Raw genomic sequence first — 23,873 nt, 5'->3', positions numbered from 1 at the left:
TTATTTCCAGACATTTTCTATTCATACATGGCAGACCAACAGGCAAATGACTGCTCTGTTATCGTATTTACATATAACTAGTTAAAGATGATACAGGAGGAATTTTCTATTCCCCCGTGACTCAAAAGGGAAAGTTCTCCTTCAGAAGAGCAACAGGAAAGAGGCCCAGAACCGTCTTACTTGCATGAGCAGAAAGTTCCCACAGTTCATCAGCAGCTTCTGTTGGCTATCTATGGGTGCTGGAGTCCTCCTATGGAGTGTACAGTCACTTGATTTTATTGAGAAATCCATCCTGCAATTTACATTTCACTCCTCCACTTTGGAGCCTTGCAGTTTTATCAGATGCTTTCGTTTTGGATTAACATTTTTTACAGCTGCCATCATATGGGGAGGATTCTTTTTTTCCCCTTTTTTTTTAGGATTGAGCAAAATCTCTGCAAGGACTCCTTTAAATTCCAGTAAATATGGAAATGAATGCTCTGACTTGTATGAATATTCATACTTGAATTGGCATAGTTCAGAAAAGGTGAAGTTAGAAACCTCAAAGTTGGCTTATTTCTAGTCTTCATTATACAAGATAAAACAGTGCTATTATGAATACCTAATTCCAAAATTCTGCATATACACGTTTATGCATACATGTAGCATTTAATTTTAGGAAGATTTGAGAATGTGAAATATAATTTAGGATATAAAAGTGAAAGATAGCCTAGATATTTTACACTTTTGAAAAATTCACAAACTTTTTTTGTACAAATATGAATCACAGAGGAGCATATTTTCCCATCCAAGGAATTACTTTCAGGATTTAAAAATAGGTAAGTATATCTCCATTTTGAACCATTCTTAATAATTCTTTGAATTCTTTTATATCATATTGTTCTTGAATCTAACATAGTCTTTCTCAGTATTAAATAACAGGTTTAATAATGAATTACAGAAGGACTGTTAAAATATTTACCATTCATATATAATGATATGTCATTTTTTACTTCATAATAAATATCAGATAGTTTTAATTCTTTAATGCATTTGCCCAACATAACATTCTGCTGAAAACAGTATTGCATTTGATTTTGCAATAGATCTTAATTTATTATACCAATTATTGATTATATGGTGGTTATCAGGTTTAAAGGGTCTCCCTTAACTGTGATATAAAGATCTGAGTCTTCCATCTCAAATGTGGACCAGTCATTGTTATGTGGTACCCAAATTTAGTAGCACTTTCTTACTGTAGTATTAGTGATTTGGATTAGACTAATCTATGTAAAAGAAATTTTGACTTTTACACAACATGCCTATTGTGTGGAAACTAGCTGGAAGTTATTCTTCAGAAAAAAAGCAAGTAGCAATTTTTAAATAAGTTTTCATTGTGTGGCAAGTTATAGAAGTTTTGTAAGGAGTAAGTTATCTATTTTAAAATTAATTTTAGCTTCTGCCATTTCAGTTTTCAATTTTCAATTAAGCATATTCCCATGGTTTATCTTCCACAGTTGTCTTCAAATTCTTAGCCTGTGATTGATGATTCAGAATATAATCTTGAGAAAGGTTTACCATGAGATTCATGTACTCTTACAGTTGTTTCTTTGAAAACTGATTATTTATAATTTTTCTTGTTCATTCTTTTTTTTTTTTTGACATTAGTTAATTTGGCCAGAGAGTAGTAATCACAAAATTCCTACTGGATGAGTAGGGAAGGAGAAAATATTTTCAAATATTCCTGTTTAACAGCTTTCTTCCAGATTTTACCAATAATAAACATGGAATTTCTTGAGCTTTTTCAGATAGCAATATGTCTATGTTTAATTCATAAACCAAGTCACCAACATGTGAATTACAAAAAAAGGATCCGTATTCTGTACTAAGAAATTCCATTAAGAATAACCCTTTTTCTTGAAATGGTAAAATCAAAGGTTCTTGAAACCCTTAATTTAATTGCCAAATATATCTCAGCCTGAAAATTGGAATCCTGGCTAGCACTTTTGCAAGTATCCTTTGCTCCAGAGAGGTTAGTTGGCAGTGGTTTTCTAGGTCAGTGGTCTCCAAACTTTTTTCATCGCGAACCTCTACCAGTAAAAGATTTTTGAGCATGCATCCCCAATAAATGTATATTTATTAATTTATAATTTATAAATTATATACATGTGCTGCTGTATTTTGTACATTATAAAATATATACAAAAATAGACATTTAAAAGGATGCAATAAAGATGAAATAAACACTATTTAAAAAATATTTTAATTTTGTTTATTTATGGTGCAAAAAAAATTTCTTCCTGCAACCCAATGGGTTGTATTGTGCACCCCATGAGTGCACAATCTCCCCCCATTTTGAGACCTCTGTTCTAGATAAAGCAAAGAAAACTGAGTATAGTAGGCAACCTTACCAATTCCTGTATCACGCAACAAATATTTTTTAATTCATTCCATTTCAGAGTGAGACTAATCAAAGGTGAAGGAAAAAAAAAAAGAAAAAAAAAAGTAAACATCCTGTAGAAGACAAGTCTATTATCTCATTGAAATTGTGGGGTATCGTGTAAATCCAAATCGCACTTATTAAATCCTAGGCTAATTATGAGTAACTCTGCAGATAAAAACTATGAGATTTTTCTTCTTTCTTTGTTTAAACTGCTTTCTCCTCATATTTGAGTATTATCACCCAGACTGGCTGGTAGAAGGGAAACACACCTCAATTTCCAAGAAAAGTTTGTGAGAAGAGGTGTTCTAACCTTGTGTTCAGAAAAGCCTTTCTTGGAAGGGTGCAGACCCAGAGTCCTCCTGCATTTACAGGAAAAAGGTCTGCGAATGACCAGAAAATAGATAATGAGAGAATACATTTTATTTTAAGGGACCAAAAGGTGTCGTTATCCTGATATCAAAGAGAGATATATATTATGCCTCTCGGTAGGTGTTTCATCACAAAAATAATGGAGTATATTTCAGTTTTTCTTGTTTCAGCTTCTATCCCAGTTGAAAGAAATATTGGATAAGTCCACATTAATAAGTAACTCAGTGCAAAAGGAGCTTATCCGAAAGGGAAAATGGTTGGTACTGAGATCTCCACACCTTTTCTGTATCTGTTTTAAGGGGTATTTATTTAGCATTAGTTTTACTCTGTTCCTGTGGACTGCACGCCCTTTAGAAGTTGGAAAACAGACTCTGTTCCTGGAACACATCTCTCAGCTTAGTTTCATCCATAAGTAAGTAAAACAGCTCACACGCTCAAAGACGGCTCCAATTTGCAATCCAAAATGCAGTAAGTGGGGGCAATTGGGAGATTCACTTCAAAACCACACAGTCTGAACTAAAACCTGAACGTAGATGTGCTGATTGGCTTGGGGATTCGTTTCAGCTTTTCCAAATGTCACACTGCGTATAGCTGTATTATTCTTAGCCTGTAGTTTGGATTTGCTACATTCTAGCAACAAAAACCATTCACAAAGAGATTGTGACAAAAAATGCATCTGCGATTACATATGTCAGCACAGAATCCACACTGTTTTTAAAGAAAGTGTAGAGAAGTGAAATATCACTCTCTTATTTCTTCTTTCCCACCCTCAGATGGGTAGATTGCTCTCCATAAATCAGGAAGCCAATGTCTCCTCCATTTCATAACTTCGCTGTTTCTTGCAGTTCAAGGAGTCTTTCAGTAGGAATGTGGGAGTAACTCATGGCTTCTTTGAATCCTTTGAGTCTTTTATCTACACAAAGAGGAATTAATTCATTTAGTTATTAAGGGGCATAGTTAGAACAGTAGTCAATGGCAGAGCAGGGATAGGACAAGACTGTCCGAAATGGCCAAGAAAAGGTATAAATGCTGGACAGATTCTGTTTTCACAAGAAAGATTTTTAATGGAGAAAGGTATAGGGGCAATTTACCTAGGATGCCTCCATGTTGGGAAATTTTTAACTGAGGCTGAATAATTTTCCATTTTAACTGAGACTGAATATTAGCTTGCTTTCATTTGTAACATATGATACAATTAGACAATATATTTCTGGTTCAAGGAGAAAATAATCCAGATATATTGTCTAATTCTATCATGTTACAAATGAAAGCAAGCTAATTCAATCCTGAATATTAAGGAGTTTCTTTTTCTCACCGTAAAATGGAACTGTTCCCCTCCTTTATGTTCCATTGTCCCCCTTTGCTTACAGAATCACAGAATGACAGAATGGTTGAGGTGGAAAGGGACCTCTGGAGGTCGTCTGGTCCAACACCCCTGCTCAGGCAGGGGCACCTACAATCAGTTGCCCAGGACTTACTTCTGCTATTTGTCATATAAACACATAGATTAACCACAGAAGGGGGAAAGCAAAGCAGAAATTTCTTCTTTTTTCTTGTGATTGAAACAGCAGCATAACACAGTTCGGAGGCAAAAGCTTTTCTTCTGTCCGTTAAAGAGTCCAGTCCTTCGCTTAGCTCTCAATAGGAAACTGTACACTACTGTTTCGGACAAAACTGTTAGAAACGTTTTTGTACTTGTTTGTCTTTTTTCATTTGGTAATCTCAATTTGAAAATGTTCCATAGCGCTTAAATTGCTCTCCAAATGGTTGATCTCCTTTCTGCCATGCTAACCATCCTTGGGCTGATCAGTGTCTTAGGTTACCCTAAAGATGTTAGACCACAGGAAGGAAGAGCTTCATACCTTGCTGAATAAAATATTCTGGGTTCAAACAAACTCCCATAAAAATCAATAGAAAAATTCAGCTGTGAAAGTGAAAGAGAGAGGCTGACAGAATGTGCTATATGAAGAGATTACCATGTAATGTATGGTTTAAAGCTACAAAGAATAACATTGTATGTACTGAATCAAGAAGCATAATTGTGTTTGGTTGTCTTGCTTGTTTTTAAAAATAAGATTTCAGCCGACATCCAATAAAGAACTAATAAAAGTACATTTCTAATCTAAAAGTGTAGCTGTCATTCCATGTAATAAAATAAGGCAATGTTCTTACTCTAAGGAAAATGCAAAACTTCAAACTTCAAAAAAACTTAAACCCATTTAAAAATCAATAAGACTCTTACTGAGTAAAATCCAAAGGATTCCAAATAATACTAAGATGTCATTTGAGACAATTGTTTATGTCCACTATTCTTTCCCATTTTTTTTTTTAACATTTCACGTCTTATTAAACATGAATCTCTTTCTCCTTTTTCTAGTTTACTGCCTAGCAGAAATGTAAGGGTATGGTTATTGGCTAATTAAGGATGCAAAAACTACACACTAAGTATATAAATATTTACCCATAAAAAAACAGGGTAGGGAAAGGTGCATGCTGGCTGGTGAGCTACTACCTTTTTACAAAGAGTGTTTACCAAAACTCACATAAACAGGTTTTGCAACAAAATGAGACATAAAGCAAGAAAAGGTCATGGTGAAGACTTTAGTAGTAGTATGAAGTTCAAAATTTCAAACTCTCTACAGGAGAGCGATCTACTGAAGTAGAAAGTGATTTTGACCAGTCTCTAACTTACAAACCCTGTGTGCTTGCTTATAAGCACATTTGAACAAGCTTTTAGCGTCTGCCTATGTAGATCCTGAGATATCCCCTTAAGGTCTCATTAGCAGAACATGCAATGACCATTCCTCAGCTATTTTGTGGATGTCTCACTCCATAGTGATGGTGGCTGATTACCTTTTGGAGTATTTTAAACATACCTAGTATGTACCACATGCTATTTGTCAATGTTGTTGCAATGGTGTCCTTAAAATTGAGAGTGCCAATCAAAAGAGATCTAAGATCTTTAAAGATGAAAACACCATATTTCAAAAAAGGAAAAATGTTGAAACTCACTGTTATATGATGTGACACAGCACATTTTCCCAGAACAGCAAAATCAGCTGTTTTGTGCCTACTTGTTCTATAACCTTTTTTTTTAAGTAACTATAACTTGAAACTTAGCCATATGGATGTCTGCATCATCCTGCAGAAGAAACATCTGACTGTCTATAAACACTCCTATGACTGTTTCCAACACTATCCTTTTTCAGTTACTCTACTGTTGCTTGACTAAGGCAGACTGCACATCTGTATTGTAGAAGTTTATCCTATGGATAAATCAGGTGACTTTCAATTACTGCACAAATAAAGTTCTTTAACTTGAGGCAGGAGAGAATAGAGAAGGTCAGAGAAAGTGCTGAGAGGGTTAGAAAGCAGAGTAGGACAGTTTATTAAGATTAACAGCTGCAGACTTGATGTTGCTAATAGCAAGACAGATTACACAAAACATAGGTGAATCCTTTCATGCGGTCTTATATCTTCTATATTCCTTATTATAAGGAGCTTACTGCAGAGCACTGTAGCTGAATCCTGTGCCCTTCTCACCCAGCAGGATTTTTAAATGCTCAAAGTCAGGCTGGCTGGGGTGGTGGCTGGCTGGCTGGTTGAATGGATGAATTCTGCTAGCCAAGACCACCTCAGACTTATCCTAATGTGCATGCTGCTATTGCTGACTGCATTTGTAAGCATCGATGGCAGATATATTCCTTATTTCAGAGTACAGAGCAGACAAACCACAGGCTGAAAAAAGCCCTGAGGTTCTTTGTTAAAACACGGCGATTTACTGAAAAAAAAATCGAGGCTTCCTCATCATTCACCTTCTGGAATAGCAGCTGTGCTGTTCAGCGCTGTCCCAAAGGGAGTAGAGGTACCCGCCTCATTCAAAAGCTGCCCTAAAGACAACAGGTCGCCCGACTACGTTATTACTATCCACCAGCTAGCCGGCAGGCCCCGGGCTGGGGGACCCGACGCCGGCGGGCAGCCCGGCTCCGCGGGTGCGCACCGCCCCTCCGCGCCCGGCCGCGGGGACCGCCTGCAAACAGCGATCGGCGCCGTCTGACCTGCGCTCGCCTCCCCTTTGCCTTTCCTCATCCCCGCAAAGGTGGATCCCGGACTGTATCTTATTTTTAGTTGATTTACAGCCTCCTCCCCAACACCCTCCCGCCCCCCGCCCCGGCTCGCGCTTCCAGACACACTTTTCTCGTTGCAAACGGCGTGAGCATCAGGTGCGGGCAAGGAGGAGCGGGGGCGCCCCTGCCTCCGAGGTGCTGGCTGCGGCGTGGGGAGCCCGGGGAAGGGGCTGGGTGTGCCCCGGTCCCCCGGCTCTGCCCCCCATCCCCGCGGGGGGCGGCGGCTGCTCTCCCGCGCCGGCTCTTTCCCAGCCTCGCCGCCGCAGCAGCGGTGCGGAGGGACCGGGGGATCCCATTCTGCTCCCCTCGCACTTCTGTGGCACAAATCTTCCCTTCTCCTCGGCCCTCCCCGCCGCCCCAGCCGTGCGCTTCGCCCCCTATCTATCCCCGCCGCCCTCCCCTTGCCCGGGCCGGGGGGTGCCGGGGCCGCGGCGCTGCGGGAGGCAGCTGCTGGCTGCCACGGCCCTGCAGGGCCGGCTCCCGGGGCCAAGAGGGGACACTGCCCTTTCTGTCCATCCGCTCCTCCTCCTCTCTTGTTTTTCGCTGAGGTCATTTCAGCTTCTCTCAGTACGCTTATTATTAATATGTTTTGCCTACTCTACTCTCCCTCCTCCCTTCCCGCCCTGGCCACTAGCCCTCCGCAGCCTCGTCAAAGGGATAGGTGTTTGGGGTGGGATGTAGCTGGGGAGGAAGATAAGCCTGAGAAAGGGAGGGGGGAGCGAAAGGGAGAGCTTTTGCTGTCGTCTCTGGGCTGATTGGAAGAGGCAATCATTGTATCTGCGGCCGGAGGATTAGCAGCTAAACTTTTATTGCTCCCTTTTGTGCGTGCGTGTGTGTGCGTGCGTGTGTGGGGGTGTGTAAATGGAGAAGTCGCCTCCCAAGGGAGAAAATCTTTTCAATTTCTCTTTGGCAGGTGCAGTTCAAGGAGGAACTCATGGGCATTTTGTCTGATCCATGAACTGATTAGGGGAGAGGAGACGATCCCTCTCCTCTTACTCTTCCTTTCCCAGTTTTGAAATCATTCTTTCCCCACCACCGCCATCCTCCCGCCCTTCCCTTCCCCTTCCCCTGCACTGAATGAATGGAGGAGTCTCCAGGGTTTTCTTCTGCTTCTCGCCCTGGACTGGAGAAGCGAGGGGACATCTCTCTATCCCCATCCATCTCTATCTCGCTCCATCCATTCCCGAGAGGATTTCAGACGGTGCAATGTGTTTTCAACCTCTTGCCGCTGCTACCACTTGATACTATGCTACGCGCAGGGAGAGGGTTTTGCAAAAAAGGATTTGTTCGATTTTAAAGGATTTCTTCTCTAATAAGGATCGCATTGCACACAAATATGACTAAATCCCCTATTTGGTAAATCTTTCTTCCCTCCACCCCTCCTCTTTGGGTTCCCTCCCGCCCGCCCCCACCCCTTCAGAGGAGCAAGCACAGGGAGCTGATGACGGACCCATTAATCCCTTCTTCAATGCATCAAAAGAAGCCGAAGGGCTGGAAGTCGCTGGGCTCGGAGTCCTGCAGGAAATGCTTCGATCTGCTTTTGGTTCTGTATGAAACTGGTGACTAGGGGCTCGGCTCGCCCCGCCGCCGCCGCCCGCCGGCACCTGGATGCGCGGACCGCCGCCGCCGCCGCCGCCTTGCCCGCCGCCGCGATGCAACGCTTATGGTGGTGCTGATGATAGCTCGGGTGTGATGGGATTGAGCCGGCGGTGATTATTTGGAGGCGGTGAGGGAGAGCGAGTGAGTGGAAGAGCTGCTCCGCTCTGCTGTGTGTGGGCTTCGGGATTTTTTTCTTCTTCTTTTCCTACTTCCATCCTCTCCCCGCCACTGGAAGTCCTCCCGTATCTAAATGGAATTAGTGGAGACCGAAGCCCCTTGTGTAAGGAACAGACATGACCCATGGGCGCAGCTTCTTTCACAGTGAGTATCTCCCCCTTCCCGCCCCCCCACCCCCGGCGGAGCTCCGCCGCCGCGCACGGGCTCCTGCCCTCCGCTGCCTCCACAACTAGCGTAACGGGACGCCCAGACCTCCGCGGCGTGGGGGTAAACTCCCCCCCACGCACACACAACACCCCCTTCCCCACCACTCTGCGGTGCAGCGGAGGGGAGCCGGTGTCTGTCAGCGCTGTGGGGCGGGGGAGCACTCTCCTGCGGGCTGGGGGTTTTCACCTGGGCGCGACGCGTCTGATGGCTTTCGGCGTGACGGGGGGGAGAGCGGGGAACGGCCCCCGCCGTCCGCGGCCGTGCGGTGCAGCCCCAGCCGGGGCTCGAACCGGCGGGCGAGGGGCGAGGGGGCGCGGGGCAGCGCCGAGCGCCGCGGCGGGGGCGGCCACAGCGGGCGCGGATCCCGAAGGGCTGCGGGGCGGGGGCGGCCCCCTCGGGCGAAATCCTCCAGGAGCAGCAGGGAGGCACCGAAATGTAACAATTATTCGTCGAAGACCCCCAGGGGCCTCAGGCTGCGTAGATGGGACCCCCTCTCCCGCCTCAGTTTTGCAGAGGGCCCACTCTACTGAAGGGGCTTGACTGGCCACAGTTCTTTTACAGCACCTCTCTGCGCCCACACCTGTAAAATAGCAGCGCTAAGGCCAGGTATTGCTTGTCCAACAACTCTTCGCTAGGCTAAGCCATGTCTATGCCAAATCACAGCCTCCAAAAAGCTGCCTGGCCAAGAGAGGAATCTCTTAACGTACAGCTTGTAATGGAAAAATGCACAGATCCAAAAAGATGCAAAGATGCGTAATCAGAGTGGCACTAGAAAGCATGATTATAATTACACCCGTGATTAGGAGGGAAAGGGGGAGGAGGAAGACAGAGAGAATGCAACAAGAAATTTGGTGGAAACTTCTTTAAAATAATTCCCATACCCAGATAATCACAATATTGTTGCTGTACTGTCAAAGCTTCCCAAGTGACGGTTTTCAATGAGTGAAGATTGCATGATTGGTCTCTTTGGGGTGGTTTTGTTTGTTTGTTTGTTTGTTTTCTCTGTGAGAAGCACTGTTCTTTTCCCGTGGCTTGAGAAAGAAAAATGCAAGGGGTCATAGAGTAAAATGAACTGCCTTGACTGCTTAGGCAAAAAATATTGTGTTATCTTTTCCCATAAAGCCCGTAATTTTAATTACTTTCTGGCAATATACAGATTTTGGTGACGCTGGAGTTAATGCCACTAAATCAAGAGGCTTTTTCTATTTTGAAATATGGGAGAAGTATTTCACTTAATCTATCCAAATGTTAGATATGATATGCCCAGAAAAAACTTAGTCTCTTAGTCTCTTCTTGTCTATTACATTTTATTATCAAGATTATTTTGACTCCTTATTAATAATCAATACTGACATGATGATATGTAAGTATAGCTCCCTGCTTTGGAATAACATAGGTCTGTGACTTGGAAGCATCCTTTCTAGCGGTTACAGCCGGAATTGAAAAGACCTGTGTTTTTTCTGTCATCTTGGTAGTAAAATCTCTATGACTTGGACCAACTCTCTTTACTTCTCTGAACTTCAGTTTTTTCCATATAGAAAAGGAGGGGAGAGCTAATAGATAAAGGTGCTTAAAATGAACGTGTAAGAATCAGATATGACTTGTTATTAACTGCCTAAGAAGAAACATTTCTCACGTGGGCTTTGGCTGTTGTGCATCCTATTCTAGCTTCCATAAATTTGTGGGCAGAAAGAACGCCGGCAGCTGGCTCCATATTCTAACACCAATCCACCTCACACTATTGAGAAATTAGGTTTTGACTGGTGAGGGTTACAGGCATAGATGCAGTATGTTCACTGCATGAAACACAGCTAAAGGAAATGAGCAACTTAGTAAATGGGCGAATCCTGCATTGCCTTCAGATTCTGACACAGCCGGTGGGCAGAGTCCCAGCTAGCATGTATTTCCAGAATCCATCCCTGAGGAGAGTAAGGGCAGGAATGTTTGGTTAGCATTCAGATCTGAGCAGAAGATGTAATGTTCTCACTGAATGCCCATGACACAGAAGAGTTTTTAACTACCAGCTCTGCCAACATCCGTCTCTGTTAGCTGAGGGATTCAGAAAGAAACAGGGGCTGTGAGCCTGACCAAGAAACAGTGAATATGCTGCCAAGCTTTCATTTTCCCAGAACTTCAGCCTTTCCCTGCTTAATAAGGTAGCCATCGCCTGTGCCTCAAACCCTCTGCCACACTGGAAGCGTCAAAGGCATAGAAATAGAGATCTCAATGCCATCAGAATACTGGAAATATGGAGACTGACTTTCTTTGGGCTAAAAATTGCAGACAATTTGCAGTATAAAAGCTGAAAATGATGAAAACACCATCTTTGAAAGGATCGTTTTGGTAGCTAGTTACTAGCCCATGATGACTTTTGGTGTCTCTTGGGGATAAGAAGAGGAGGAAAGTATGCCATTCAATTACATTTGTTAAAGACCACAGGTCCATCAATTCCTCATCATAGTCAACAATACGAATGGCAGCTGATCAATCCAAAATACTCAGAATAAACATGCAACTTCATCTCCACTTTAACTTCAGTGCAGTCTGGGCACTATGTCTGGGCTTAACGCCAAACTAGCTGGGGTCAAAACCGCGAGCACTCCAAGAACTGATGGATCTGTTCTCTTATGCTCTTGTTATCCCACTTTCTCCGACAGACAAAGAAGATATGGGTGATGACCAGAAAATGCTATTTTCAGTGCATGATTTCTTCATCAGGTAGCTAGCTAGTCACTTTGATCTTCCAAAGCAGTCTCATTATGACTGGCCTAAGTGTTTGCCTCTTAGCCTTTTGTAGTTAAAATATTATATTCGGAAACTCCCAGAAACTCAGAAATTATCTCCAGGTTGAAGTCCACCTCAGAAAGGTCACATTTGTTCCCAAGAGGCATAGCTGTCCTATCATGGTTGGAGAGAGGAGACTTCTATTTCTGAAATGGGCTGCAGATTCACTGCAGCACAAAGCAACACCCTCTTGACAAGTCAAACAAACTAGATTAATGAGACTGTTAAACACACACAATAATTTACTTCACTAGGGATTTGCAAATGCTTTGATGGATGTGAAGAACCCAACCCCTCACTTCTTTCCTACTCCCAGTACTCATTTTCAAATTTTATTATGCCATAGCAAGAGACGTTAGTGAGTCCAGTGGCACTGAAACTTAGCAGGCCTTTGTCTCCCTCTGTTAAAAGCAGCCGCTTTTCTATTATTGGCCCAAGCTATGATTATATAAATAAATATTGGTAAAATGTTTTTCTCTAACATTAAAAAAAGAAGAAAAAGAAATAGGAGGGAAACATCAGTGCCTGGGGATTTTGTTTTAAATCCAAAAGATCTCCTCTTTATTTGGATACATTTACAAAGATAAATACTTACAAGGACACATCACAAAGAAACTTGTTTATACCAAATATGCTATTTAAAAATGCAAGTAAACATGAAACTTTTTTTTTACAGTAATTCTATTTAATTTGTATTCTTCTAAGATAGATGTTTACAATTGATTTGATTGCAGGCACTATCACACTGTGATATCTAATGCATATTTCTCTTTCAGTTGTAGCAAGTCTAATCATCCTACATTTGTCTGGGGCAACCAAAAAAGGAACAGGTATGTAAACTTCAGACTTTTTGTCAGATGTTATATTAGAGTCCAAAGTATGGATCTGAGTTGTTAGTTTAGTTCTTGAAATTTTTAGTAGTTCACCTACTTCCAGTGTCTCTCCTTTGTTCATTTGTTTTGAGTATTTGTGCGCCTGTACACACACAAAAATCCAGCGGTACTTTTTTTAACAAGTTAGTGACCTGATCTACAGCTAGACTCAGCCTGACTCTAACTAAAGACTGTAAAGTGCCCCCTCTTTCAAATTGGGAAGTCCAGTTTGGGCACTGACCTATCTGCACTTAAGATCTTTTTGCTTGTTGAAGTAGAATTCAAAATCTGAAATTTGGTATCATGGGTGTGTTTGTGCAGGGTGTGGATAGAAAGAGGTTCTTAAAAGCCCTGGATGCTAAGTGTGGTGAGAGCCAAGCAGGGAGAGTTGCTAAGCACAGTGTATGTCTGAACTTGTGTCTGAATGCTCAGTCCCTGCGGGCCTGAATTCATCTCAGGAAATTAGGATCCGTGTTGTACTCAGCTTGGATACAGACCAGAAAGAAAAACGCTTGCAGAGCATAAGGCAGATCTCAGATAGTTAAAATCATCCTTGGAAGGTGCCTGTCTCCCTCCACTGATCATAAGAGGGAGCCTCAAATAACTTGGCTTTACACATCAGAGGCTCAAGTTAGACGGGATGTTCCTTGGGTATAGATACCTCATTCGGAACAAAACACAGGAGTCCTCTTTGGACACCTGTGTGAGGTCTAGAACCTACTATCCTTCCTTGTAATTCCAGCCTAAGTGTTTTTCTCTCTGAAGAATCCATCTTATTTTAGCCCACTTGTTAAAGCATGATGCCCAGGAAGTGATCCTTCATCTTCTTCAGCCTGAACAGACTCAAACCTTTGTCTCCAGGCTCTCTGCCCATGTGCAGAAAGGAGTGCAAGAGTTTCAGGGCTAGCAAGAAAGCAAACAGGAAGGTCTGACTCTGCTCTCTGATGATTCACCTAAGAGGAGGAAAGTTCTGGGCTGTGATTCCTGGCCTCAGAACTATTTATTAATTTTACAGCAAACAGCAAGATAAAAATAATCTATGAACCAGAATCCAGGAATTCCCCCGTCTATCTCTGTCTGGTGAATATGGAGTCAAGCTGCTGCGAATTTAAAGCAACTTGTATATTCTATCATAATTCTGTGGGTTTTTTCTTGATTTTGTGACTCTGATGTATTCCTATGCCATGGCACGTAGCTTGCTGATAGAGCACATGCTTGAGCCTTTTGAGATATATGAGTGGTAAATTCATGTTTCCCATTTCTTGAGCACGTGCTTTCCCTACAAGGTTATTATTTAAAAAGCAATATAAATATGTCTTCCCCTAGACATCCAAGCCTCTTCTCTGCGTTGAAAAAATGTTTTAAGAATTATATGTTTGTACCCCTAAAGAACAGCCTCATTTTCCCCCAGGTCAATGATCATACTCTTAGTCTCAACAGGAAAAAGCTGAGGCCACTGACAAAAGGGACTATTTTATTCTGTCAGAGAGTTCTAAGTGTCATAGGGACATAATAATTTGTGACCTAATTATATAATGCTTAATGTGATCATTTCACAGAAAAGCAAACTACTTCCGAAGGACAGAAACCAGTGCAGTGTGGAACTTGGACAAAATATGCAGAAGGAGGCATCTTCACTTCTCCCAATTACCCCAACAAGTATCCTCCTGACAGGGAATGCGTCTACATTATAGAAGGTGACCAGCTGAAGAATCTTTATTTCCTATCATCAATTGTATAAAAAAAAAGTGTTTTATTTTATTATATGTGAAGAGTTGGTAAAGCCTGTATCATGATAAATCTTTTCAAGACACAAGATTTAAAGAAGCTCTATCTCTGCACTTTTTCTTTTTCTTTTTTTTTTTTTTTTTGTAAAAAATTTAAAAATTTTGTAGAGCATACCAAGAAATACTGGAAAATACTTGATTTATTTCCTGACATCACTCATAAATTAGTTCAGGTGGTAAGTATGCATGAGTCACTTAGTAATAAAAACAGTATAATTTATTTCAGGACATTCAGAGAATGAATAGAACCTAAAATGCTGTAACATGACAGAATAAAGAATATTTTAAAATGAGTAAAAAAAGTGAATACAGGAAACAAAAATGCTCTTGAATTTCATATAGATATTTTAAACTTATCATAACTGAATCAGGGATGACAAGCATAGCTAAGCAAAGTACAGTAAAGAAAGTAATACAAGAAATATCTGTATAGTGAGTGTAAAAATTATTTTCCATGCAATTTTTCATAAGAAACAAAAATAAATGAAAAAATCCAAAACCAAAACAAAACCAGAAAAGAATAAACTTTAACACCAAACAGCTGTAAGACACAGTTTTTAAAGAGTAGACAGTTGCAGGCATGGAGGTGATGTAAGAAAGGCTAGAGGTGTATTACAAGCAAGTTACGCCATTTCTTTTCATCAGTCTTAGCACAATGGATGTTGAAGGGATTGTTGTAAAAATGAATCTGTGGAAAGTAACAGAGATTAGATACTGTCACAGCTTAGTAGCAGAAAAGATGAATCAGGTACAGAATGGTAAGGCATTGGAACCAGGAAGATTCATTCATGAGTTGTGAAAACATGCAGAATACAACACTGACGCTTGTTCTATCCATGCTTGGTTGGGCAGAATTATTAACTACAAATGATGGAAGCAGGAATTACGGAAATATTTATTCTACTAAAGATGCAGGTAGTATCAAGAGAGATTTCCAAAGGTGTATAGCTGATTCAAACTGAATTAGCCGCTTTAGAACCCCCGCTAGGCCCTTTTAGAAACCAGTCTTTCTTTCCAAATCTAGTGCTGAGTTACTAAAATAAATATATTTCATAAAAACCTTCCAGGGAAATGATGGATAGTAAATGTCGTATGTATTGTTTAGGAAAAAAAATCACAGCAAAATGACTGAGATCTCTGAATTCCACTTTAGTCTAGGTAACCTGACTGAAGTCAGAAGTATAGAGGTGATTATAAATCATGGAGTCAAACAAGCCCTTTAAAGAAAATTTATGCTTGTCCAGTCTTCCCACTTGAATCTGAAATTTAAACAGATGTATGGTAAACATTTAAGTTCTTTCATAGTTTAGTAATTGATTTAAAATAAAAATAGAATTTTAAAAAAAGATAAATGTATAGATTCAATACGTACTACCTAGCGTTATACTTTTTGTTACACTTATGTTACCAGACTCAGGTCTTTTGCATATATTAATCAAATTATCTTTCTAACTTTCCTGTGAGGCTGGGAAGAAGGAAGCCTATTTTATCTTCAAGGATCTGAAACCCAGAGAAATATTTTATCATTAAAGAGAAAAGGTGTGAGGAAAAAAAAAAAATGACCATTTTTGTAAACCTTAGCCCAGCGTCTCATGCCATAAGGTGTTCCTCCTCTTAGCAAGAAGGTGCCTGAAAACCCTTTATTATAAAGACCTTTGTCTTTATTATAGTAATTAAGTACTTACAAAAATATAGTTAATAAGCTGAAAGGTGGCAAAATACGCTGTTGCAATAACCTAAGTTAGAATAGCCAAATTGGAAATGTCTAAGAACAATTTAGGAAGGAAAGATTTAATCAACCAACTTCTATCATGAAGATGAAATTCCACATTGACAAGTTTGGAGCAATGTATAGTAAAAAGAGTAATCTGAACTCAACAGACATCTTGTTATATTTTATGGGAAAAATCAATCTGGCAAAATGTTGCATATAATTTCTTATGACATTGATATTTTCTGCTTCCTCTCCAGCCATAATCAACAATTTGGACTGCAATTGGGTATTTTAAAACCTATGATGATAGCAGCTCTATCAGTATATAATTTGATGAGAACCATGCATTTTGCACAGCACTTTCAGCTCTGATCTACCCGTGTCTATTTCTAGCTTCTAAAAAGATCAGGAATAGTTATGTCTGAAAAATGTCACAAAAATAAACAGAGATGTAGTAAGATGTCTGAGCAATGATATTTTAAAAAGTGGCAGTTTTCAAAAAAAGCAAAAGGAGAAACACTGGAGGACAACAAAGATTACTTTGTAATTACAGTCAATTATTTGTCCATATTTATTCTTTTTACAACATATAAAAATGGCAGAAAATGATAAAGAAGGCTAGCAAGTGAAAACTTTTCCCCATATCTTTTATATTCTGTGGCACTCATTGGCATAAGGTATTGAAGTTAAAGGATTGCAAAAAAAAAAAAGGATTATTTATTTTACTAATAGCAATATCTCTGAGGTCAGATAACAATCTATGGAGTGGATAATCCTTGCTAATCCAGGACATAAACATGCATTCAATTTTAGAGTAAGACAGAAACATGTCCATATGCGTCTCATTCCTATATTTGTTACTGAGATTCCAATACGCTTCAAATAGCTTCTGGCTGCTGTTGAATACCAAATACCAAACTAGGGGGACTGTCAATATGATCCGTAATAGCATTCCCACGTTGCTATCTCCCCTTTGTATGTCTTAGAGAGTTCAGCATACTAGGACTGTCTATACCATACTGACAGCTGTATGATGTGAGTTTAAATACATATACCAATCACCAGGTTCCTTCCTACCTGCCTGCTTTCGTTCCTTCATTTTTTGCTATCAAACACAATCTAGGGCAAATTCTGACGGCTTCCCTCAAACACAATTCCTACCGACTTTAGTGGACTGGACTGAGGACTCCAGCATGTAGTGTGTTGTAATAAAATTGAATTTCATCTTATGAAACAATTTTTTCCCCCACATTGTAGCTCATTTTAAATGTATGCAAGCCTTTTATCATTTCAAAATTACTTTGGTGAAGTAAAGGAGATGGCAAAAACTGCCATGATCATAGACTGTTTCTAAAAGAGAAGAGGATTTCTGACTGCAGAGGCTTCTACCCTAGCAGTCAAAGGCATAAGCAGATCAAACAGCTAGAAGTTTCTTTTTCTTTTCCTTTTTTTTTTCTTTTCTTCTATTTTAGTAGTAATACAATTAACTATTGGAACAACTAGGAATGTTAAGTCCAGACTGGATGCCTTTCTAAAAGAAATCCTTTAGGTCATCCAGAAGTCATGGACTCAGTACAAAAATTATAATGCCATAGAGGAGCTTCTGGTGAATCCCATCTGCCTTTCAAAATGCATTGAGAATTTGTTCTTTTTTTTCTTTCAGTCTTATTGGGCATATAGAAAACGTAGGAAATAGCTGAGTGTACACATTAAATTCCCTGTTGGGCCCAATTTCACCCTTGTTTCGCATATTCCTGACTCTAACCTGGCAAAGTTCACAGCTGCCCAGAACAACCGCAGCACTGGCAGCATTAGCCTTTGCCAGACTGCAGAAAATTTGGCATGTGTGCTCCAAAGGGAAATTTGCACAGGAGATTTTGTAGGAGCAAAGGCTTTTGTTCGTGTTAAAAATATTTGGGGAGCGGCATAGTCATGCTTTACACAATATATCTTAAGAATTTGTCTGGAAATCCTGTAAGTGAAATACTTGTAAGATTTTATCAATTTTTCAGTTTTTAATAATTAAATGTTTATTTATAAATATAGGTATGGACTAGAATTGCTTTACAGAGATATGAAATAAATCTTCCACATTATATGTTTGTGGACATTTAGAGTTAGCTCTCTTGAAGGTCTTGATGTTTTCACTGAAGACCATTAAACTCTTTAATCCTAGATATTTCACAGGTGTTAGAAAATGATCATGTATCCCTGTACGAAAAATCTCTGCTCAAAGTCCTTTTGTATTTCACAGTGATTTTTGTGTTCAAAAAGTTTTCATCAAAACAAGAGAAGAATCCTCTTTTAAAAGGAGGTTATAGGTGGCTTTCTTATAATAAATAATATATATTATATATTATTAATATTATATCTTATAATAAATAATAGCTAGACAACCAGAAAGACCAAGGATTATTGAAAACTATTAGTCATATAGCAGTTCAGATAGGTGGGGGTAAGTGTTGAGTTCAATGTCTCATTTCCATGCAGTCTGGTAAATTGAAACAGATTTCTCTCTTAATTTCAGCTGTCACTTACACAGACTTAGAAGCTGATCAGAATTAAAACCATAATTGTGTGTTTTTGCTGCAACTGTTCTTCTACCGCAAGTTGGAACCCAATGCCTTTTTTTTCAGTGAATGTAAAATCTCAAGACAGCACTTGTGTAAGATAATTAGATGAAAAATATGACAAGACATGCAAGCATTAAGTAGTCTTTCCATGGTATTAAACATTTTTGAAGAAAGATAATTGAAAACTAAATATGGAAGATTATTGTAAAATAATTTTATGAGACCGTTTCCATATATTTCATTTGGACTTGACAACAACTTTTCCTGATATTGTAGCCACAGAAAGCATTCTGAAGATGTGAATGGGCTTTATCTGTGAATAAGGATACCAAAAATGACCTCTCTATCCCTCCTTTTCTGATTAAATGGCCAGATTCCAATCCAGTCTGGAAGAATTGCATATTCTGGGCTTTTTGTTTGTTTGTTTAGTTTTGGTTTTGTAATAATAATACATTATTATTAGTCATTATTCTGGACTTGTTCTCACTGTATTTCTGTAAGTTTTACTGTGACCACATTTGCACACACTTTGTTGCAAAAGCTGTGGCACAGGATGTGTATTTATACAATACCTGTTTGTTCTAGCTTGCATTTGGCAAAGAAACCCTGTGCTAAAGCCAGAGTATAAGTCTGAAATGATACCTTTTTCACAAAAAGGAAGTTAAAGTTGGGAGTTTGAATTGTGTGTTTTCATCCCTTACGGTCATTTCCAGGAAGTTTTGAATAATTTTGTTTCTTAGGTAGGTTATTGCAAACAAAACATTTAACCTTTAACTCTAAATATCGTACAAGATGAGGCACAGAGGTGCATTTAAAAACACATGATGAAAAGATGCATGGATGCGTGTACAGCATCCCTTCCTCCCTTTGCCCGATCTTTTGTGATCACCGCAGTCCTCACAGTTACAGAAACACAAAGTGTTACATTCCTCGGGAGAGTTAGGAGAAAGGACCTCGTCCTGTTTGGACTAGCTTGCAGAGCAGGCTGGGACACAGGCAGTACCTATACTAATACCTAAAACAGGTCAGGAAATGTTCACTGGCCTTAAGGCTGATAGGCACAATCACACACGTACAGAATAACTCCTTTCACCCTCCCGGTCAAGAGTACAGATACGAACTGCTTGCGGTGAATGGTCCTTGACTGATGCGAACCACCACATCGTGCCTAAGAACGGGTTTTGGCAGTTCTCACTGTCACAGCCAAAATGGTGCCAGAAGGTGATTTCAACATTTAAGGAGTGTGAATGGTCAGTGGTCCAGCCCCCAAACTTGTTCCCCAGCCTCGTTTTATTTAGCAGTGGAGAAACGGTGCTAATGAATAGTCAATTCTCCTTTCTTATGTGGAGCAGCCTCTACACGTGGGAGCTTTGGGGGAAAGTAGAAACTCTTTCTTGAGTGCTCCTTGAGCTGATGGGATTCTCTCTGATCCTCTAGCAAGAACTGAGCTTCACTAGGAAAAGCCTCGTCTTGACTTTGTTGAAAAATAAATAAAAGCAGAGAAGAGTAAACTATAGTAATATTCTGATCATAAAACTAGTTTGTAATGTGAGATTCAGAGAGCTACGTGGAGGTTGTGGAAATTGTGCAGTTTTTTCTCAGGCCGTGCTTTCACTGAGTCAATAGATCGCATGTGTAACTGTAGGCCTGATTCTCTTTTACCCACAAAGACTCCTTTTATATTATATTGAGGCTATAATTGGCTTTAGGGCTCCTTTTCAACACCAAAAATCATACCAAATGACTGAGCTATATAACTTAGAGGGGGCCTCATGCCCATTTTTATCATACGTTACATGAGTCTTGGATTCAGAGAAGACCTGTTAAGGGTTTAACTAAGGGCCAGCACTTGTAAGCCTCCCCTTGGTATGAAATAGAGTAACACAGGAAGTTTATAAAGGACAAATGTGTTACATTAATGGCGTAAGCCTTTTTTGAAGCAGGTATCTCTTTGTTGCCGTGTTGCTGTTGCAGAGCAGCCATACACTGTGGTATGATGCTGTCTGACACTAACAATACTAGCAGAATTTATCTTCATATCTAGTTTACAACATTAAAACATTACAATAAAGCTTTAGGTAGGTTAATAGCATATTGTTTCAAATACATATATGAATAGTGACTATATAAGATTTTCAAGCTTTAATGAGCATTCTTAAGATTACCTAAAGTGTTGTCAGAATGGAGTTTCTGATACCTGACTCTGCAGTCCCTAGGTGAATGATGAGTAGTTCTCAACAAATCTCCTTAAATGGAATAAGAGCATACAAAATATGATCCCAAATTGAAAGGTGCTGATTGCTCTCTTCTGCCCTAGTATTTCTTAGTTAAGTTTCAATCAATATTTGTTATAAATATGTGAAGTCAAGGGTAGAAACATCTGAATAAAATTAATCGATGTATGTCTTCCTGTTATTCAGGCTTTTACTATAACCTAAAAGATCTACTTTGGTCTTCATACCTCACCAAGGGTAGCATTAATAAGATCTTTACAAGCTTTATTATCTGATTTTAATTTTGTAAGGTTTTTTCATACTTTCAAAGTAGTTTCATTTCCATGGACTGTGAATTTGGTGCAATTATATGTAAAATTTTAGGTTTTGATTTTGCTATTGAATTTGCGCGGGCACAAAGATCACAAATTTCCTGTAAATCGTTATAAATAACAACAAGCCAATAGTAAGTACTTCCCTAAATGTGAATTCCTTCAAATTGAGAACAGTTTATAAGGTTTCTTTCTTATGTTAAATTAAATATTTCAGTAAATATCAATCACCCAATTATATTAACATTGAAAGTAAAGCTATTAAAATAATCTTCTCAAATAACATGTTTTATTAACTTGCTTCTTTAGTGCCTCTTATAAAATGAGGCTGTATTTATTTACATGAAATAGTTGTAAATGGGATCTGACTGTGTGTTCTTATGTAAAGATTACAAGATTTACCTAATGTCTTCTTACTTAGTTCATCTTAAATAGTCTCCCTTCTTGTGTGAGTAATGAGCTCATCCCAAAAGTTTCAATTGAAAACACTTCAAAATACATACAAGATGCAGGTTCTGGTCACACTGATAGTTTTCCTATTATTCCCGAGGAAAGAAATGGAAGGATACCGACTGCTGGAGTGGCAGCAGTTTCCATGTTAAGCTTATGCACTCAGCTTGGAGTTTGATATTGCATGTTTTCATGTGAAAAGAATGGTAACTCAGGCAAAGCTCATCACAATTTCAACCTCTTCTAAGATGTGTAAATTGTAGGACATGATCCCATGAGAGGCACAGCAGGCAGTGACACAAACAACCCTTGCCTTAGCAGAAGGCTTTGTGAGCAAAAGGCTATATTGCACCATGATCTAGACACTGAAGGCATACTTTTTTTGCTATGGACAGGATTAAATGTAGGAACAGTGTACCCCAGGGATGCTACATGTTAAAATTTGTAGACAAAACCATGATTTTTTTTTTTCTCTTTTTAAGAAAAGACTGTAGTTCAACCAGTAACTATTTTGCTTTATACAGGAGATGCCAGGGAATATTTGTTTTAGAGATCATTCTGACTGCCACTAGCCTTAGTATCTATGAATAAAGACGTTTTTTATGTTTAATTAAGTGACCACTATAAAGTTTCTTCAAGGTTTTCAGTAGAATATTGTTTGCTCTTTAGTTAGATGTTAATTTTGCTTCATCCTTATCTAGTTTCTTAAGTGAGAATTCACTACACTTGTCTTTATGTTTCAAATGATAAGTAATTCTGAGTATAAGCAATTACACTCAAGCTTGTCATTGACTGCAATACATATAGGAACAGAATTTGTCCTTCTTACTATAGCACAGTTCTGATCAGTTTTTTCTTCACCTTTGTGAGCACTAGATAAAAAAGTATTCTGATTAACATTTCTTCCCCCCAAATATAAGAAAACGCTGGTTTTCCAGATGCATAAGTTTCTTAGAAAGATTTTGTGTTTGAACCAATTGTTCCTAAACTGTATTTTGCTTTACATCATAGCTATCTTAGTTTTGCTAAAAACTGCTGTCATGAGCACTTTTTTAAAGGAAAAGAATAGACAAGTAAGCTGATGGTGTAAAATCTATAAAAATATAGATGTACTAATTTTCAAACAAGTTTTTAAGCAAAATATTAAGATGCATACAAAATATATATAGTTGATTTTCATTTAAGTTTGAAGGGTTTTGGTTTAGAAAATAATAAGATAATTTTCTTTTCATCTAGCTGCCCCTAGACAATGCATTGAACTACACTTTGATGAAAAATATTCCATAGAGCCTTCTTGGGAGTGTAAATTTGACCATATTGAAGTACGAGATGGACCTTTTGGCTTTTCCCCAATCATTGGACGTTTCTGTGGACAGCAAAATCCACCCATGATAAAATCCAGTGGCAGATTCCTATGGATTAAATTTTTTGCTGATGGTGAGCTGGAATCTATCGGGTTTTCTGCTCGGTATAATTTTACACCTGGTGAGTACAAACCATCACACTTTGATAAAAGAACTTAGCATAGTAACCTTGCTAATGATGTATAATTGTGCTGTTGAATAATATCTTTAACTGGGACTATTTTTATTATCAAGGAAAGTATTAACAGATAGGAAAATGATAGAAGGTATATACATATCTTTTGCATAATAAGTAAGGCTTATTCAAGGAAGAAATTTTCGGTACAGGTTTGTCCAAGATGCATGTATTCAGCCTCTGCAGTTTTTAAAATAATTGTTTTCAATCAAATTCTATTATAGAAAATAATTTAAAATGTTTCATGGGAAGTTATGTGTTTTATGCTTGATTGTCACACTGTGCATTCTTTCAAAATGATCATTGATAAAGTATTCTAATAAAAAAAAAAAGTAATTATCTCTGAAAATTTCATCATTGCTTTTCCACTTCACCAATCATTTCCCCAACTGAGGAGTGGAATAGTTCTCCATTTTCAATAAAGCAAACTCTTACAAGTATTGCCAGAGGAAGCATGAGGTTCAAGTAGTAAAATGTATTACATATTTTTGTAAAAAAGATGTAAATCTTAATTGTAATTGTACAATTTTTCATTGTCACTTTTAAAATTTAATTTATTAAAGTAAAACAAAATTCATAGTCATACTTTTCATTAATTCCTCTCCTCCCCCCATTTATTAACAAAAGATTGCTGATTTTAAATTTCATTTTTGGCTGCGGCTACACTATACTGCACTGCACTGCTGGATTTGACGTAGTTCTGTACCT

The 23,873-nt window shown here is 39.0% G+C and overlaps 1 protein-coding gene across 8 annotated transcripts in view; it reads left to right on the top strand.

Annotated features, from left to right (window-relative positions):
- Positions 1-8,535: 8,535 nt before the first annotated feature.
- The window catches only part of NETO1 (neuropilin and tolloid like 1), a 77,361-nt gene continuing 62,023 nt past the window's right edge, over positions 8,536-23,873 (top strand). For all 8 annotated transcript variants that reach the window (XR_012994635.1, XR_012994634.1, XM_076330070.1 and 5 more), the window contains exons 1-4: positions 8,536-8,838; positions 12,462-12,515; positions 14,117-14,254; positions 22,863-23,111. Coding sequence is in view for 6 of the 8 variants with exons in the window: in XM_076330070.1 (XP_076186185.1) it covers positions 8,811-8,838; positions 12,462-12,515; positions 14,117-14,254; positions 22,863-23,111 (469 nt within the window). In the remaining 2 variants the exon portion in view is untranslated. The remainder of the gene's footprint in view (positions 8,839-12,461; positions 12,516-14,116; positions 14,255-22,862; positions 23,112-23,873) is intronic.

The sequence above is a fragment of the Aptenodytes patagonicus genome, chromosome 2 (genome assembly GCF_965638725.1).
Source record: "Aptenodytes patagonicus chromosome 2, bAptPat1.pri.cur, whole genome shotgun sequence".
NCBI lineage: Eukaryota > Metazoa > Chordata > Aves > Sphenisciformes > Spheniscidae > Aptenodytes > Aptenodytes patagonicus.
The sequence above is the reverse complement of the archived record's forward strand: the minus strand, read 5'-3'. Positions and strand labels throughout refer to the sequence as shown.